General features: G+C 27.7%; 1 protein-coding gene across 3 annotated transcripts in view; it reads right to left on the bottom strand.

Annotated features, from left to right (window-relative positions):
- The window catches only part of LOC111686924 (cyclin-dependent kinase 14), a 273,114-nt gene that overhangs the window by 29,765 nt on the left and 223,349 nt on the right, over nt 1-20,000 (bottom strand). For 2 of the 3 annotated variants that reach the window (XM_046950947.1, XM_046950950.1), the window contains exons 4-6: nt 14,183-14,215; nt 5,048-5,253; nt 1,024-1,115 (exon numbers count right to left, since the gene is read on the bottom strand). In XM_046950947.1, coding sequence (XP_046806903.1) covers nt 1,024-1,115; nt 5,048-5,253; nt 14,183-14,215 — 331 coding nt within the window. The remainder of the gene's footprint in view (nt 1-1,023; nt 1,116-5,047; nt 5,254-14,182; nt 14,216-20,000) is intronic. The other variant, XM_046950949.1, reaches the window with a different exon arrangement.

Below are 20,000 nucleotides of genomic sequence, written 5' to 3'. Positions count from 1 at the left end.
TATAAAAGTCAACAGAAAAGTCTAAGGCCTAGTCTAAAGACTATCAACAGTCAAGAAATTAGTCCATAAACTAGACAATAGACTAATCATTGAATAAAGAAAAAGCTCCAAGACAAAGTGAAAAATTATTGAATTTTCCAACCCGGAACATGTTTTTGTAACAAAATATTTTCAAGTATGAGTATTAGAAACAGGAAGTGAGAGAGAGAGAGAGAGTGAAAAAGCGTTAGATTGAGAGTAAAAAATGTAAAATAATGATTATTATAAAGAAGCACTTGAATGTTGTGACATTGACATAACACACGTTATATATCAAAGAACCAACAAAAATGTTGAATAATAATAGACATTATTAACTACTGGAAGGATGTACCATATCAGTAACAGACTAACAAACAACACCCTGGCAATGACTTAAATAGGCAAACTTTTAAGGTTTTTTCTTTGTGAAAAAAAGTTTTGTATTTTTTTGGAAGAGTTTTATATTTTGAGCAGAAATTTTAAGAAATTTCTTAGGAACATTAATAAATCACTGAAATTGTGGTCATTAATGTCTACAATAAAATTTTTGTAACCTTTTCTAAATAAAAGACAAACTCACCCACAACCCTTAACACATTTTACACACACACATATATACACTTTTATGATTGTTTAGATAACAGAACTGGAAAAAGTTTCTGCTTCTTAATTTTCTGTTTTTTTTTCTATATGTACTCCTTTTTTTCATTTACTGCTATTTATCATAAAGTCCTTAAATCTAAAGACAAATTTCTTTTCTGCTAAAGTCTTTTATGAAATTTTCATAAAATAAATTTTAATTTTTGATTGTTAGCAAACATAAACATGCTTTCTTAGAAAAAAAGGGGTTTTACAATTTGACTTTCTTTCAATCACCCATCCTTTTTTATACATATTTTGATGACTCTGCTGCTGATGATTGTGATGGATTAGCTTTTTCCATTTTGTTGTTAAATATTTAATTTTTTAATAAAATATATAAAATTTTATTTATTTACTTACTTGCTAAAACCCCTGTATACTGTGGCATATGAACCCTCTCCTAAGGGTTCCAATTTAACGTAGGCATCTTGTTTACCGAACGGTGAATCACCCTGCAAAGAGAAATAAAATATATTAAAAATTGTAATGATTTAATGTTTTAGAGACTTTGAATGTAAATATTTTTTTGGATAGAAATCGAATGTAGCCACCAAAAAGAAATCTCTATAACTGAGAGTAAACTAAATTGACAATAGGAATCGAACCCGGATCGGCTAGCTAACAGGAGGCACCTTGTTTCATTTCTTTACCGTATACATTCTTCAAAATTATTGATTATAACAATTTGGGATCCACTTTCTTGTTACAAATTCTTAACATTATGAGAAATAATTCCTGTTAATTCAGGACAATATCTCAATTTTAGATTGTGTTTAAAGGGCGGACGGACACTAAATTCGGCTTTTCTGAAATGAATTCGAAATATTTCAGATTATCAGAAAGTATTTTTTGAAAAAAATTACCCCCCTAATTGCTATCCTCTAAGGCTTAATGTGCCAACAGAAGGTCGTGGCTATATCCCACTAACATTTCGAATGATTCCAGACATTCGCTTTCCAAATTCTTATTTTATTGAAATTCAAACAAGTAAGAGTGTTATATCGGCTATACCGAATCTTATATACCCAACATCAAACCGAAAGCCAGATATGGAATGATTCCTTATAAACAACATTAGGTTGATATTTTGACTAGGGCTTATATATAATTCCATAGCTGTCATTTAAAGCCAGTAATGTACGTTTAGGTAATTTTCCAAAGGGGACCTAATATGGGTCAATTATAAACCGATTCTTATAATTCGATTTTTAGCTCTATACTCGTATTTTGATATGAGGGCTAAAATTATTTTCTGAGGGGATCTTATATTGGAAGTGGAGTCAATTGTAAAATTTTGTTAAAGTTTTTAACTCGTAAGGAACTTCCTAGTGCTGAATTTCAGCGATAGACTCGTATTTATAAGCCACTAATAGATGTTTAAGACATTTATAGAGGGGGTCTTATATGAGGGGTGGAGTCAATTGTGTACCGCTCCTACAAAAATTCGATAAAAATGTTTGCTCATATGAAACTTATGCAGAATTTCAGAGTAGTTACAAGCTAGTCAGGATGGGCGTTAAGCTATTGTTGGAGGGAACATTATTTGATGTGTAGGTGGACCGATATTCAAAATATTTGAATTATATGAAACTTATTTATGTCGAATTTTATCGTTATTTTCGAATTTTTGAAACTGTTCTGACCCCTAAAGCAGTTTTTCGGGGAGCCCACTTGTATGAGGGTTATGCGAAAACATTTACCGATATTGCCATTTTTAATTTTCTAACTCTTTTTATTTGTACAGACGGACGGACGTGGCTAGATCAACTTAGAATTTAATAAGGACTCAGAATATAACATATACTTTTGTGGGTCTATGACAAATATTTCACAACATGTATGTATATACCAAGTCAATAATAGCCCCACGGTAGTTGATGGGTACTTCAATTTATGAAATTAGCTCACTAAATAAACAAATAATTTAAATGAAATTAATTTTGAAATCGGAACACTCAATGCTCAAGATCAACAAGGATCCGAACAAAGGGTCCCATCAGGAAAAAGTAAAAAGAGATAAAATTTTTTGTTTCAAACTAAAGATGCACCAGACAACTTCAATACTTTATACACAAATCAAAATAAACTCAATGGGAATTGCAATAATAAAATTCCTAAAAATAGTCACCATCAAAATAAAAGCGAATGTTATTGTTTACATTATCTACGGTTTAGCAAGAAAAGAAGTGGTTGAAAATCCAAAAACAACAAAAGTGTGTGTGGTGTATATAAAAGCAGGGATGGTAAATGTAATACCAATGTAAATTTATACATTGAAAAGTACCAAATACATATACATAATTTCAATTTGACCAAAACATATTTTTAATTTCTTGTAGAAATTAGATTTTAAAGTCAAGCATAGTTTTCTTCACATTAAAACAAAAGGATCTCATAAAAATATAATCTAAATTTGTTCCTAACTACTACTATGTCACAAAAACATTTTAGTTAATACCTACTTTCTATTCTATTTAAGTCTTATTTATCCGCAAAAAATACAAAATGTTAAGCAGCATTATTTTTGAAAAAGAGCTCTTTTTGTTTAAATTCCGTATCTTTTTTAAAATCTTAACTTTCCATACCTGTCATGTATAAGTGTTAGTATGTGTGTCAGTGATTCCGTAACAGGTTTTAAAGGGGACGAAATTAACAACAACTAGTTTTTATATATGTTGTATCAATAGCAAGTTACTCTACTATAAGTATGAGTGTTATTATCGACTGTGTAGAATCATTGACATATACCCACCATTACAACATTGCCATATATCGATAATAATATGATTATGGACCGAACCTTTCAGAATTCGACACAGTAAACATTTTCTCAGATTCTATTGTTGTCTAAATTCTTTTAATACTTTTACTTTTAATTTTATGAAATTTAGTACCTACTTTTTATCGAAGGGCAAACGCTATTGAAAATGGTTCAAATCGGTTCAATATTTCGCATAGCCCCCATTCAACTGTACTCCCAAATTGGACTTATTATTATGGTAAATGCTTTAATGTGTCAACAAAAATCGGCAAAACTTAGTTTTATAGAACTTTAAATGATAATACCGATTTTGAAATGATTGGGTCTCCCATACAAAGTACCCTTCAGAAAATGACATGAAAGTCAAAATTCATTTATAAAAACTAACACGATCAAATTCTACATAAATTTTGATGTAGATCAAAAATGATTTAATTTTTATCTAGATCGATAACTGAATAATTCAATATGATACAAATGGAATTATACAGTCAATATAAGCGAAATTTTTTCTGATACCTAGAGGAGGAAATCAATTGGAACAAATAAGAGTTTACGGTGTGTTAAAAAAAACAGTCAGTAAAGTCTTTTTTACATAACTTACTTCGGGCTCAACATACTTAATTTCATGTTTCCTTTAAAAAAAAATAGAAAAAAGTTCACTTTTTCCGCTTCTCACCTAATTCCGACTCTAATTTTATTTTTCTAGGTTCAATATTATAGAATATTCAAAAAGTACCTTTTGCACAACGAAAAAGTACTAAAAAATTCCCATTGATTTGTTCTCGTCTAATCCGGGCTCTACATACTTAATTTCATGTTTCTGGGTTCATTATTATCGAAATCTCAAAAGGTACATTTTGAATACAAAAAAAAAAAAGTTCCCTTTTATGTGTTTTTACCTAATTCCGAATCTACATACTTAATTTCATGTTAGTAGGTTCAATATTATAAATAATTCAAAAAGTACCTTTTGTAAAACGAAAATGTACCAAAAAGTTCCCTTTTATGGATTTTCTCTCTCATTTATACAATTTATGGACCGATTTTGCTGATTTTAAATAGCGATCTTCCCGAAAGCATGTCTAACAGAATTATTGAAGATTTGGACCTCCTCGATATCTGAGGCCCTCTAAAATCTGATTTCAACGAACATACATACAGACAGACGGACATGGCTTAATCGACTCCGCTTTCTATAAGGATCCAGAATTTATAGGGTCTCACGAAGGTGAAGGGTATAAAAATTGTTCATTATCGAAAAAATGCAATGGAAAATCAAATCTGAACAGATTCCGAATCTGATGTATCACATCATTGAATTTTCTATAAATATATTTCACATTAAAAACTAGATTAAAAATAACTCTATAAGGTACACTGCAGAACCGTTTGGGAATCCCTTCAATAAGTAAAACAAATTAAATCAAACTCCCTTAAATATGCAAAGAAATGTTTAATGTTTTATATCAAAAAAAAATTAACTTTGATAAGAAAAGTATAATTTAAGGGTAAAATTTACAGAAAAATTTTTTTTCAAAACTGTCTGCTTCAAAAATCGAGTACATAATTCTTAATTAATTTAATAATGTTAAAGACAAAAAGAAATTAATAAATACTTACACCAAATGCACTGAAACGTTTACGACGCGGATGAGGATCTTGTTTATTGAGAAAGACTTCGGATTTAGGTCTGGGTGGTTTTTTGGGACGCATTATAACACGTGTCTCCTCTCTAATATCATCATCTAGCAATTTACTATCGGACGAAACGGACAATTGTCTTTGGACACGATCATGATGATCGGTGCTATCTGTGCTACGCCAGTCTGGAAGAAAAAAAGAAAATTATATAAATTATAAAATTGTTTGAAAAATCTAAAATAATAAAAAGTTATGAACAATATTTATTTAAAATGTTTTGCTATCAACAACCCCCCAAAAAAAATTTGCTGTTCAATTTGTTTTCCTTAAAAAGACCAAATAAAGTTTAACCTTTTCACATAGAAAATTTTTCTAATTTATATAGTTGCTCAACTCGAAAAATAAACTTTTATTTTCTTTTTGCTTAGTTTAAGTTTTGTTTTTATTGGATTGATGTTTAAAGTTTTTATACAACAACTAGAGTAGTAAATAGTTCAAGGATAATTTATTTTAAGTTGTCAGCTCCTTGAAAACAAACCATTTTTACAAAATAGTTTGAGTGACACAAACATTTGCTAACAAAATGAAGGAAGACAGCAAAACAAAAAGCACAACAAACTTTATGTTTTGTATTTAAAGATCCTGTTTTGTTCTGTGAAAGATAAAAGCTTAGTAAAGTGTCAACAAAAGAAAAACTACTTCCGTTTTATGCTTTGAAAATAACACTAAAAGCTAAAGGCTTTTCTTTGAGACATTTTAAACACTTTATAACACATTTTTTAAGGGGCGAAAAGCAACACGTCAAAATTTTTAAAAATTATTATTTTTTTTTAATTTTATTTCATAAAATTCTCTTTTTCTTTAATAAAATTATTCAGGCAAATTTCGCACTTTTTTTATAAAACACGAAAAATACATAATCCACATTACTTAAACCACCTAAGGCTATAAAAAATATCAACAAATTAAAAACTGAAAATAAAATCTCTATTGTTTCCAACACTCGAACGTGAAATTTCCATTAACGCAAAATAACAAAAAATATGATGGAAAAATATAACAACAACTCAGAAAACTAAGTTCATACTGGCCATGTAGACCACATTGAGAAAAAGTGGCTTAAAAATACACCTGGCCTTAGGCTAACAAATTACCACCAACCACTTCGCTATGCACTACACTGCACCCCTCTGAATATTGAATTTAGTTTCTTTTCCCCCTATAAAAAATAATATTTTTATTTTTCCTTCTTTACCCCTCCCAAATTTCTGGCGTTCAACAGTTCAGTTTATGATTCACAGTTCATAACTAATGCATCAGTACTACTCAATGTAGTACTGCCACCAATGGTAGTGCCACTCACACTCACTGCCTTCTTTATTTCCAAAACGCCCCGACAACAACTACAAATATTAACTTTATTTCTCTGCAAATGCGTGTGAATATAAAAATGAACTTAATTTCATTTTATTATTTCCTACTAGTTGTTGTTTTTTTGTTCTGTTTTATTTCAATTTATCCGCTGGCCAAATATGAAAAATATTTATTGTAATAATAAAAAATTGTTGAAATTGTTCTGAAATAATGATGAAAAAATATTTATTTTGTACTAAAGTCAACACTAGCTGTGTTGAAAGTGTCAGAATTCTAAATTAGTAGGAGGTCCTTGGTGGAAATAAAGGGAAATATTTTGCAGGATTTTTTTGAAATTATGATCAGGCAGATATTTGGGAACGAACTCGGTTAAAACGAAATTGGATCTCTATCTATCTATCTATCTATCTATCTATCTATCTATCTATCTATCTATCTATCTATCTATCTATCTATCTATCTATCTATCTATCTATCTATCTATCTATCTATCTATCTATCTATCTATCTATCTATCTATCTATCTATCTATCTATCTATCTATCTATCTATCTATCTATCTATCTATCTATCTATCTATCTATCTATCTATCTATCTATCTATCTATCTATCTATCTATCTATCTACATATCTATCTATCTGTCTATCAATCTATATCCTCAAACGATTTCACTCTTCTAAAATTCTTGAAAATTATTTAAAAAGGAAAAAAAGGAGAACTCATGACTTGCAAATATACCAGAATTAGAACTCGTTATCTATATGGAGGTTATATTCTTTATTCACAACTTTTCGCCCCCTTTTATACGAGATAAGGCGCTTTTTTATTTTTAAAATATTCTTCGTTTTATATTTTTTAGCTCGCAAACATATACACATGTGGATGTTTTCATTTATATTTTTTTCTAGGATTTTATCCATTTCTGTTGTATTATGTTTTATCTCAAGGTTGAGTTTTTGATGAAATAGAGAGTGAACAGAAGAAAAAAAAGTGAACTAGAAAGGAAATAGAAACGTAGTTATAAATATAATTCTAATGAATTCATTCATGAATGACTAAATATATACATAAATCTTAAGACAAATTTTATGTAATTCGAAGCTCTATATAATTTTATAAAGCTAGCACCTTATTTTGAGAGCAGGGGAAATGGATGGGGATATTGATACAGGTTTTTCAACTTGTAATTGTGGTTACAATGATAAAGGCGAATATTTTGTAAACAAAAAATCTAAAAATTATTTCATGTGCTACATTTTCAAATTGTAACACATTTATTTTTTAAAGTTTTTGTTAAAAATTTGCCTGTGGTCTAGTTTAAAACAAAAATCCATTCATTCCCTTTTCAAATCATCAGCAGTTTTTTTTCAGTTTAATCTTAATTGCAAATCTCCAGTATTCGCCACAGTTGGTAAGCAAAAAACAACAATAATAACAACAACAAAAAATAACATTAAAAAAATTCAATAAAATTGTTGACAATGTTTTCATATTTGTTCTGATTTGTTGTGTTCTTGCTGTTGTTGTTATTTTTTTTACAAGTATTTAAGGAACATAAAACAAACAAACTGTAAACACACATGTGTACGAATCTGTTGTAGTCTGACTATGCCAACGACTACTACTAAACATAAAAAATACTTAAAAATTTTACATAATGTATGCAGCAGCAACAATATAAACTATAGATGTTGTTGAACGTTCATAAAATAAATGTAAAATGTACAATATAAACACAGATACATATATACATACATATATAAAAACATGTAAACATTATTTTGTGTTATTATTGTGGCATCCATATATAAAATGAGTAAATATTCTGTTGTTGTTATTATTATTGTACTTGTATTATCCATAAAACAAATATGTAAATGTATCCATATTTACACACACACTTTCATACATTCATTCATTCACAAAGCCCACAATGCAATTTAATATCGTGTATGTACCCATTTTTTTGCAAAACCTAACAACCACCCACGCAAAAATCATTCTATACGCATACATTTATTCTGAGTTGTGTTTACACTAGACAGTCGAGAAAAAAATGTTGAAAATAAAAATAATAACAATAATAAATGTAAACAAAAGTGCCTGGAAATGCTCATAAAATAAAATTTTTAATGCTAAAAACCAGGATTTTTATTTCGCTTTATTTTTTTGTTTTTGTGTGCTACAACCACATAAATAGTTTGGCTTAAAGTACTTGTAGTTGTAACAAATAAAATACTAAAATTTACGCACTTTTTGTTTAACAATGACAACAATTTTGTTTAAAAAGGATTAAGGAGTTGGGTTAAACATTTTATAAGTATACTCGTAAGCTTTTTGGCCGCATCTTGATACACTTCCTATGATCAATAGAGCGTCAACAGACTACTAGAAGATATAATATCTATTGGATTTGTTCATAAATGACAAAGCTATTGACTAGTCAATATTCTATTCCAAATACTAGTCAGTAGACTAAATACTAATCACTATAGTCTAGTGTATAGTCTAGTCTATAGTCTAGTCTATAGTCTAGTCTATAGTCTAGTCTATAGTTTAGTCTATAGTCTAGTCTATAGTCTAGTCTATAGTCTAGTCTATAGTCTAGTCTATAGTCTAGTCTATAGTTTAGTCTATAGTCTAGTCTATAATCTATCCTAAAGTGTAGTCAATAGTCTAGTCTATAGTTAAGCACATAGTTTACTATATAGTCTAATATATAGTATAGTTCATAGTCTAGTCTATAGTCTAATATACAGTATAGCCCATAGTCTAGTCTATTGTCTAATCTATAGTCTAGTCTATAGTCTAGTCTATAGACTAGTCCATAGTCTAGTCTATAGTTCAGTTTATAGTCTAGTCTATAGTTCAGTTTATAGTCTAGTCTATAGTCATGCCTATAGTCTAGTCTATAGTCTCGTTTATAGTCCATGAAGTTGACAACAGTAGTCAATATACAGGCTATTGAACAATCTTGTCCATAGTTAAGTTCAAAAGCTAGACTATAGATTAGTCTAGAGAAGTCCATCAACTAATAAACTTGACGGCAGACTAGTCCATAGAATAGACTTATTCGATAGATATCGAAGAAATCATTCCTTGTTCATGATAATTACGCGTTTTCTGAGACTTTTTCGGGCTGCTGATAACGGTTTTATAACAACTAACTATTATATATTGTTGTTAATCTTTGGCAGTTAAAATTCCATGGGAAAAGCAACCGTAAATCCACCCTCATCTTTCAAAATGAAAACAAAAAACTGTTTAAAACTTAATTTTGTTACAATAAAAAGCCCAGGAGGCATTTCAGAGATTAAAAATATAAATATAACATGTCAAAAAGGTTGGTGGTTAGTAAGTAAGCGTTTTTAAAAAAACTATGACCTTTTTTTCAAAAGGTGAAAAGAAAATCTTGTCTTTGACTAAACAAATGATGTCCTTTAAAACATTTTTATAAAAACGTAATACATTAAAGGCTAAAGAAATAGGCAGACAAAAGATTAAAGTTTCAAATTGGTTTTGACAAACTTTTTTTTTCCAAAAATCATAAATTTAAAATAAAGTGGTAACTACATTATGGGTCATGTTTTTTTTTGGGGGAAGATTGACAGTAAAATTCATACGAAATATTTCTGGAAATGTAAAGTTTTAAATGCAAAAGTTTTTATTTAAATTGATTATGAATATGTGAGTTAATGGAGGGATAGCTGTACATTATTATATATCCAAATTTGTTAACTTTCCTCGTACATGATAAAATATTAATATTTCCAACACAGATTGGCTTTAACTCCATTTCTCTGTAAATAGCTTCCTTTCTTTTTTTGCTGGAATTTTCGAGTATGAAGCAATTTTATGAAATTTATTTTGTTGCCATTTTCTCACAACTTCTCCAATATTTCTACAGCTGATGTTTTAGTGGATGTAGAACGTAACTTATCGTATGTATATGTATGTACATACAAAGCGACTGAGTATAAGAATGAAATAAATGCATGAAAAGAATGATTGACTGAGCGAATGACTCGGTATGAATGCATTTTGATGTGATTTATTATTATACGAACGAAGAAATTAAATTAATTTCTTACTCCAGTCAACACGGCAACAGTAGATGTATGTAGAAGATATAAGGAGTGCATGTGGTGGGAGTAGAAGTCTGGAGAAGAACACTTGCTACTTGTTAAGTATAAACGGAAATTTATACTATAAGGTAATAGAGAAGGGATTTTTTTTTTTTTTGTTTTTTGTATGTATTTCTTTTGATATTTTTTAATATTCAATTGTAAAATGATTACTTACACATAGAGTCATGATATACACAATAAAAAGAAAAAGAACAAGATGATGAAAATAAAACATAAAGCCAGGAACGGGAACTAACTGACAGTTAGTCAGTATGACAGACAGACAATTAAATATATGAAACTGCAGAACCTAATAGTTAAGATTATAAATTGAAAATAAAAATCTTTATAAAAAAAAATTTCTTAGAAATAAATAGCAATTTAAGTTTTTTTCTTATTTTCCTGTAGCCACTAGGATACGCAAATGTTATTAAAAAAAAGTCATAAACAGTCTTGTTAGTTTATTTTTTCTCATAAATTAATGAAAAAAGTTTTTAAGTAGAATTTTTTTTAATTTGAAATATTAAAAAACTGTTATTATCATTTCATTTTACTTGTCAATATGTCAAATGCCAGATAACTGCCTCAATACATACATATAAAAGAAATTTTTTAAAGGACTTTTTTTTCGAAAAATTTCCATATAATATTGGAAGATAAGTTTAATAAAAATCAAATGTTTTTTAAAGTTTAACAGTTTAGAGACCAATTTCTATATAATTAGAAAAAACTCCTGAGAAGGTTTCTATTTAGAGAAGTTTTTAATTTTGATTAATTTTAAATTTCGCGAAAAATTTGTGAGAAACATTTTATTTACAGATATTTCACAAACAATTTTCTAGTCAAATAAAATTCGCGATCAAATTTTCATTAAGAGAAAAAAATTTTCGATCAAGTTTTCATTTCATCAAAAAATTTGAGATCGAATTAATCTTTAAGAAAATTCTTGATTAATTTTCTATTTAAAGTCATTTCACGATCAATTTTGTATTTAAAGAATCTGATCAATATTTATACCCACGATCAATAAATATGAGGGATAAAAGGTTTTTATTTTTTTTAGAGATGTTTACGATTGATTTCAATTTCTTATTTAATTCAAAATTCAATTTTCTATTCCATAACAATTCTGGCTAAAACTTGCACTTAGACGATCAATTTGCTACTAAAAGAAAATTTGCGATTTATTTCTTTTACAGAAATTTCATGATCAATTTTCTTTTTAGAAAAAAACTCGGTCATATATTTATTTAGAGAAATTTGACAATCAATTTTCTATTTCAAGAAGATCCTGGGTGAATTTTATATTTAGAGATAATCCTTGATCTAATTAAAGAAAATTTACGATCAATATTCTATTTAGAGAAAATTTCACAATTAATTTTCTATTCAGAGAAAATACTTTTTTTATTAAAAGAAAATTTGCGATCAATTTTTTATTTAAAAATAATTCGCGATCAATTTTATATTTAAAGAAATTTTAAAATAAATTTTATTTTCAATAAAAATTCTGTATAAAGTTTTTATTAGGAGAAATTATACATCAGTTATCTTTTTAAGGAAAATTTAAAATTAATTTTTTGTTTACAGAAGTTTCGCGATCAATTTTCTATTTAAAGAAGATTTTCTATTTGAAAAAGATTCTGGCTTAATTTTCATTTTAGAAATAATCCACGATAAATTTTCTAATTACAAATCAATTCACGATCAATTTTTTAATTCGTGAAAATACTCGATCAGTTCTAATTTAGAACAATTTCACGATAAATTTTATATTTTTGATCAAATTTTAAATTTAGAGATCTTTTACGATAAGTTTTTTATTTAGAGAATATTTTTTATTAATTTCTTATTTTCTCTTTCGAGAAAATATTCAATCAGTTTCAATTAAGAGAAATTTTACGATCAATTTTCTAATTACACATCAATTCACGATCAAGTTTCTAATCAGTGAAAATACTCGATCAGTTTTAATTAAGAGAAATTCTACGATCAATTTTCTATTTTAGGAATATTTCTGATCAATTTTAATTTTAAGTCTAGAGATATTTTACGATCAGTTTTTTATATAGAGAAAATTTTTCGCTAATTTAGAGAAATATAAATTTTTTTCTTGGGAGAAAATATTTGATCAGTTTAAATTTAAAGAAATTTTACGATCCATTTTCTAATAACATATCAATTTATGATCAATTTTCTAATTACACTTCAATTCACGATTCATTTTCTAAAAAGTGAATATACTCAATCAGTTTTAAATGAGAAAAATTCCACGATCGATTTTTTTCTTTTGGGAATATTTCTAATCAATTTTTATTTATAAATCTGGAGATATTTTGTGATCAGTTTTTTATTTAGAGAATATTATTTTCTTATTTAGAGATATTTCACGATCAGTTTTCTCTTTTAGGAAAATTTCTGAACAACTTTCAATTTAAATCAAATTTTTTTTTATCTAGAGATATTTTACGAAGAGTTTTTTTATTTAGAGAATATTTTTTCATTAATTTCTTATTAACAGATCAATTTTAAGATTAATGTTCTATCCATAGAAAATACTCGATCAGTTTTAATTTTGAGAAATTTCTTATTAGAAAAAAATTACGAATAGAAACTTAAAAAACTTCTTGTTCACATTTTAATTTAGAATAATTTTTGGTCAAAGGTTTATTTAGGGAAATTTTTTAATGATCAGTGATAAATATTCTCAATAATTTTTCTATTTAAAGAAAATTATCCGTTAAAATTGTATTAAAGAAAAATCTGCGATCATGATGTAGTTAAATCAATTCGTGATAAATTTTCTCTTTAGAGAGATTAAACGATCAATTTTATATTTAGTTCAAATTTTAGATAAAATGTGAATTTAAGAAAATCTGCGAGAAAACAATTGATCAATTATCTATTAGAATAAATTTTTGTTTAAATTCCAACAAAATTGCTCAAATTTTTCTTTCGAAAAATCGTATGATCAATTAGTATTAAAATAATATTCTTAATCTATTTTCTATTTGAAGAGAATTTTCCATATTTTTTTAATCAATTTTCGATTTTAATAGAAATTTGGTTAAAATTTGCATTTGAGAATAATTCCGATTAAACATTTAATTAATGCAACTTTTCAATTATCGATCAATTTTCCATTTAAAGAAAAATATCGAAAAAATTTCTTATTTTCTTAAAAACATTCTTTTGTCATGGCTTCTCTTACTCAATTTAAACTAAAATCACAAATAAACTTTTATTTAGGTAATTTTAATAAAATGTTAAGGATAATTGATTTCAACCTTTTTTTAACATATATTTTTATAAAACCAATTATTCTCTAAAACGTATCCTTTACTGCATTTACGAAACTTTTCTTTAAAAGCTTCATTGCTGTAACCCTCATTAAGTTATAAATTCAACATTTTTACTCGATCCCTAAACACCATTAAAATGTTTACGCATTTACAGCAGCAGCAAATATTTATAATAATAATAAAAATAATTTATATCCTTATAAAAACAAATACAAAATACAACTACATGCTAACAAATATCAAATACATCTACTACCACTACAAGATTATACAACTACAAAAAAAAAAAAAACACAAAGTGAAAAATACCTTTTGATTTTTCATTTTTTGCAGGTTCAGGACCTAAAACGAAAAAAAGAAAGAAAAAAGAAAAAAAGGACCAAATAAATATGAATAAATCATAAAGCAGCAGAAATAAAAGAAAGAAATTCTTTTGTTTTTTTTTCAGTTTTGTTGTTGTTTTAGTTGTAAAAGCATTACAGAATTAAAAATTAATTAGAGGTTAATTAGGGTGTATTACAACATTAAGTCTGGTACAAAGAACAGATGGAGTAGTAGTAAGAGACGTATTGTATATTTATCCATCCAAAACATTTGTATATTTAAGTGGTTATATTCATAAAAACGAAATAAAGAGCAGTAAATATTAGCAAAAAAGTGATTATCAAAGGATTAATTCTAGAAACGAGGTTGAGATGTTAAAAAGTTAACGAATGAAAAATAAAAAAATCCCATTTAATAAATAAATTTAATTACCATCGAATATTATTTAAATGAATAATCAATAAGAGAAATTAAATAGGGGTTATGTAATTTGTATAACAAGATTAAAATCTAAAAAAAATTACATGTTGATTTTATTAATAAAGTAAATTAATTTGGATTAATTTCTTGTTTAAAGAGTGTTAACATTTTAATAAATGAATGAATATATAGGAGCAATGTTTAATATGATAGACACTATATGATATAGTCTATGGTCTAGTATATTCTATAGACTCTTCTATAGCCCAGTCAATAGTCTATAGTCTAGTCTATAATTTAGTCTATAATCTAGTCTATATTCTAGTCTATAGTTTAGTCTATAGTGTATTCTATAATTTATTCTATAGTTTAGTCTATAGTTTATTATATAGTCTAGTCTAAAGTCTATTCTATAGTCTGATCAAAAGTCCGGTCTTTAGTATAACCTATAGTGTAGTCTATACTCTATTCCATAGTCTAGTTAATACTCTATTCCAATAGTCAATAGTCTAATCTATAGTCTAGTCTATAGTCTAGTCTATAGTCTAGCCCATAGTCTAGTCTATAGTCCAGTCCTTAGTCAAGTTTATAGTCTATTCTATAGTCTAGTCCACAGTCTAGTCTATAGTCTAGTCCATAGTCTAGTCTATAGTCTAGTCTATAGTCAAGTCTATAGTCTATTCTACAGTCTAGTATATACTGTAGTCTATAGTGTAGTCTATAGTGTAGTGTATAGTCTAGTCTAAAGTCTAGTCTATAGTCTAGTCTATAGTCTAGTCTATAGTCCAGTCTATAGTCTAGTCTATAGTCTAGTCTATAGTGTAGTCTATAGTCTAGTCTATAGTCTAGTCTATAGTCTAGTCTATAGTCTAGTCTATACTCTAGTCTATAGTCTAGTCTATACTCTAGTCTATAGTCTAGTCTATAGTCTAGTCTATAGTCTAGACTATAGTCTCGTCTATAGTCTAGTGTATAGTCTAGTCTATAATCTAGTCTATATTCTAGTCTATTACCCAGTATATAAAATTCGCATTGTTGAAAATCATTTCTTTTAGCACCCAGAATTTGAATAAAGTTTAAGATTCTAAAAAAATTTTAATATCCTATACTCTAGTCTATAATCTAGTCAATAGTGTAGTCTATAGTCTAGTCTATAGCCTATTCTATAGTCTAGTCTATAGTCTAGTCAATAGTCTAGTCTATAGTCTAGTCTATAGTCTAGTCTATAGTCTAGTCAATAGTCTAGTCTATAGTCTAGTCTATAGTCTAGTCTATAGTCTAGTCTATAGTCTAGTCTATAGTCTAGTCTATAGTTTAGACTATAGTCTAGTCTATAGTCTACACTATAGTCTAGTCTATAGTCTAGACTATAGTCTAGGCTATAGTATCGTCTATAGTCTAGTCTATAGTCCAGTCTTTAATCCAAGTTTATAGTCTATTCTATAGTCTAGTCCATAGTCTAGTCTAAAGTCTAGTCCATAGTCTAGTCTATAGTCAAGTCAATAGTCTATTCTACCGTCTAGTCTATACTGTAGTCTATAGTGTAGGCTATAGTGTAGTCTATAGTCTAGTCCATAGTCTAGTCTACAGTCCAGTCTATAGTCTAGTCTATAGTCTAGTCTATAGTCTAGTCTATAGTCTAGTCTATAATCTAGTCTATAATCTAGTCTATATTCTAGTCTATTACCCAGTATATAAAATTTGCATTGTTGCAAAATCATTTCTTTTAGCACCCAGAATTTGAATAAAGTTTAAGATTCTAAAAAACTTTAATAGCCTATATTCTAGTCTATAATCTAGTCAATAGTGTAGTCTATAGTCTAGTCTATAGCCTATTCTATAGTCTAGTCTATAGTCTAGTCAATAGTCTAGTCTATAGTCTAGTCTATAGTCTAGTCTATAGTCTAGTCTATAGTCTAGTCTATAGTCTAGTCTATAGTCTAGTCTATAGTCTAGACTATAGTCTAGTCTATAGTCTACACTATAGTCTAGTCTATATTCTAGTCTATAGTCTAGACTATAGTCTCGTCTATAGTCTAGTCTATAGTCCAGTCTTTAATCCAAGTTTATAGTCTATTCTATAGTCTAGTCCATAGTCTAGTCTAAAGTCTAGTCCATAGTCTAGTCTATAGTCAAGTCAATAGTCTATTCTACCGTCTAGTCTATACTGTAGTCTATAGTGTAGGCTATAGTGTAGTCTATAGTCTAGTCTATAGTCTAGTCTACAGTCCAGTCTATAGTCTAGTCTATAGTCTAGTCTATAGTCTAGTCTATAGTCTAGTCTATAATCTAGTCTATAATCTAGTCTATATTCTAGTCTATTACCCAGTATATAAAATTTGCATTGTTGCAAAATCATTTCTTTTAGCACCCAAAATTTGAATAAAGTTTAAGATTCTAAAGAACTTTAATCTCCGTGTGTTTTTTACGGCAACACTCATATAGGTAATAAATCTCTAAAAATCTAGCCACACTTGATTCACTTTGTAATTCTTCCTAATCATTTGAGTTATTTTTGTTTAAATCACTAGAAAAACAACAAATAATAAAAACGGCAGAAAACAAAAATATTTATATCAAACTTATAAAAACATGATGTAAAATAATGTTACATCATATAACAGTCTAGAGAATTTAGAGTAGAGCCAGTGGAACTGATAGCAAAAAAACAACCTGTCTAATTTAGTAACATGTTATCGAATCGTAACCATTCACCCACCATCAACAATTACCCACACTTCACTAGACAATAACTGGATTTTAATACAATCACTTCCGTTTAGTTCGAAAAGAAGTAGTAGTAAAAGTGTTAGTTGGGAAGATGTTATAAAATATAAGAAAGCAACTGAAATAACATAAATCAAAGATAATACTTGTAAGAATTTATTTATTACTTTATTTTTGTTTGGTTTGTTTTATACTTTTTTGTTTTTTTTTTTTTTTTTTGTAGCGATTAAGTTATAAAATACTAAAGCTAAAAGATACCTCCCAAAAATATGTATGTATGATACGAAGAACAACAAGGACATCTAGTCAAGCCGAAAAATGAAAAGGTTGGCAGAACAATGAAACAAATATTAAGAATTTATTTTTATCAATATTATGTTCTTTATATTCTATCAACTCCCCAAAATCCTTATACTTATTGTAGACACCTGCCCAATCTCTCTGCTCCCCCCAAAATCATTCGATAAACAACACTTTTATTCTCTTAAGCTAAATTGAATTGTTTTTGAGAAATTAATGCTTAAGGCAGATAGGGGTGAGAAATCTTAGAGCTAAATCAGTCAGTAGTATTTTAAAGGTAATTTTTTTGGGGGGAAATAGCAAATCGCTTAGAATTTTAAAGATTTACTAAATTCTTAGAATGTTTATTATTCCATATTTTTTAATGTACATAAATTGAATATTTTGAGTTTAAATTGAAAAAGTTTTATAGAAATTTAATTATTTTACGACATTATAAAGTAGTATAAAAGTAAATTATAGTAAGTCTTCAGTATAGTCTATTTTATAATCTAGTCTATAGTGTAGTCTATAATCTAGTCTATAATCTAGTCTATAGAATAGTCTACACTCTAGTCTATAATCTAGTCTAAAGTCTACTCTAGTAACTAGTCTCTAATCTAGTCTACACTCTAGTCTATAGTCCAGTTTATATTCTATTATATAGTCTATTCTATAGTCTAGTCTAAAGACTAGTCTATAGTCTAGTCTATAGTCTAGTCTATAGACTGGTCTATAGTCTAGTCTATAGTCTAGTCTTCAGTCTAGTCTATAGTCTAGTCTATAGTCTAGTCTATAGTCTAGTCTATAGTCTAGTCTATAGTCTAGTCTATAGTCTAGTCTATAGTCTATTCTATAGTCTAGTCTATAGTTTATTCTATAGTCTAGTCTATAGTCTAGTCTATAGTCTAGTCTGTAGACTATAGACTAGACAATACACTAGACTATAGTCTAGACTACATTATAGACTAAACTATAGACCGTACTATGGCATAGCCTATAAACTATACTATGTACTAGACCATAGAGTAGATCATAGACTAGACCATAGAATAGATCATAGACTAGACCATATGCTAGTCCATAGACTAGACCATAGACTAGACTATAGAATATACAATAGACCAGACTATAGACTATACTATTAGCTTGAGCATAGACTAAACTATAAGATAACACTTTATACACTTTATTCTAAACTACATACTAGACTATAGAATAGACTTTAGACTAAACTATGGGCTGAACTATAGACTAGACTATAGTCTTGTTTGTGAAACTTTTTAAATCGTTTTTACTTTTTATCCTGTTTACGGTTTTCATATTTAAAAAGTTAGATATCGAAAATTCTCTTTATCATTCAAACGAGGGTATTTTGAATATAAAAACAACAAAAACACATAAAATTCTTTAATGTTTTACTTTAATTCGAAGCGGCTTTTATTTATTTATTTCTCTTCCTGATTTAACAAATAAAACGTACATCAAATGAAATCATAATAAAAAGTAAATAATTTATGAACCCAAACTACATTTTATTATTTAATAGAATTGAATAGAAAGATGCCATCTCCTTAAATAAGGAAAACGACTCATAATAATCATACAAACACGTTTTCATAATCAATACATTTTAAATGAACCTAAAGATAAAATTTCACCTAAAAAATCTAATCTAAATGAAAGTATAAGAACATCTTATTGTCTGCCTGTCAGATAGCTTTTGTTTTGTTGTTTTTTTTTTGTGGTGTATAAGATTGGTTGGGGTGGGGGGCAAAATGTTTTGTGTATTTAGTGCGATTCCATGTGATCATAAATTAAAGATTTATACGTTTTATGTTCTTTTATAGATTTTTTCTATATTTTTATCAATTTATAGGTATTATTTTCTTCATTGTCGTTATTGTTTCTTCTTTTATGTTTTGTGAGCAAGGGGCTTTTGTTATGGACTATGGAAATCCCATTTTTTTTTTGCTATATTTCTCCTTTAAGACTTTTTCAATGTTTATTTTTTAAAAATAAGCTTTTCTTTATTATTTCTATTAAACTTTTTATGGACTTTTAACTGTGTAGCGATATTTTAATAGCGACATGTATGGAAAATATCAGATTTAACAGGTATATACTGTCATAAGATATATGTAAATAAAATTTTTTGTTTTCACTTGTAGTTAGAAGAAATTGCACGAAATTGTTATAAATAAAAATACATTTTTTTAAAAGTCAATTGATCCAATAATTATCAACTTGTCGAAGTTGATACTAGACCATAGTCTAGCCTATAGTCTAGTCTAAAGTCTAGTCTATAGTCTAGTCTATAGTCTAGTCTATAGTCTAGTCTATAGTCTAGTCTATAGTCTAGTCTATAGTCTAGTCT

The sequence above is a fragment of the Lucilia cuprina genome, chromosome 5 (genome assembly GCF_022045245.1).
Source record: "Lucilia cuprina isolate Lc7/37 chromosome 5, ASM2204524v1, whole genome shotgun sequence".
In the NCBI taxonomy this organism is placed as follows: domain Eukaryota; kingdom Metazoa; phylum Arthropoda; class Insecta; order Diptera; family Calliphoridae; genus Lucilia; species Lucilia cuprina.
The sequence above is the reverse complement of the archived record's forward strand: the minus strand, read 5'-3'. Positions and strand labels throughout refer to the sequence as shown.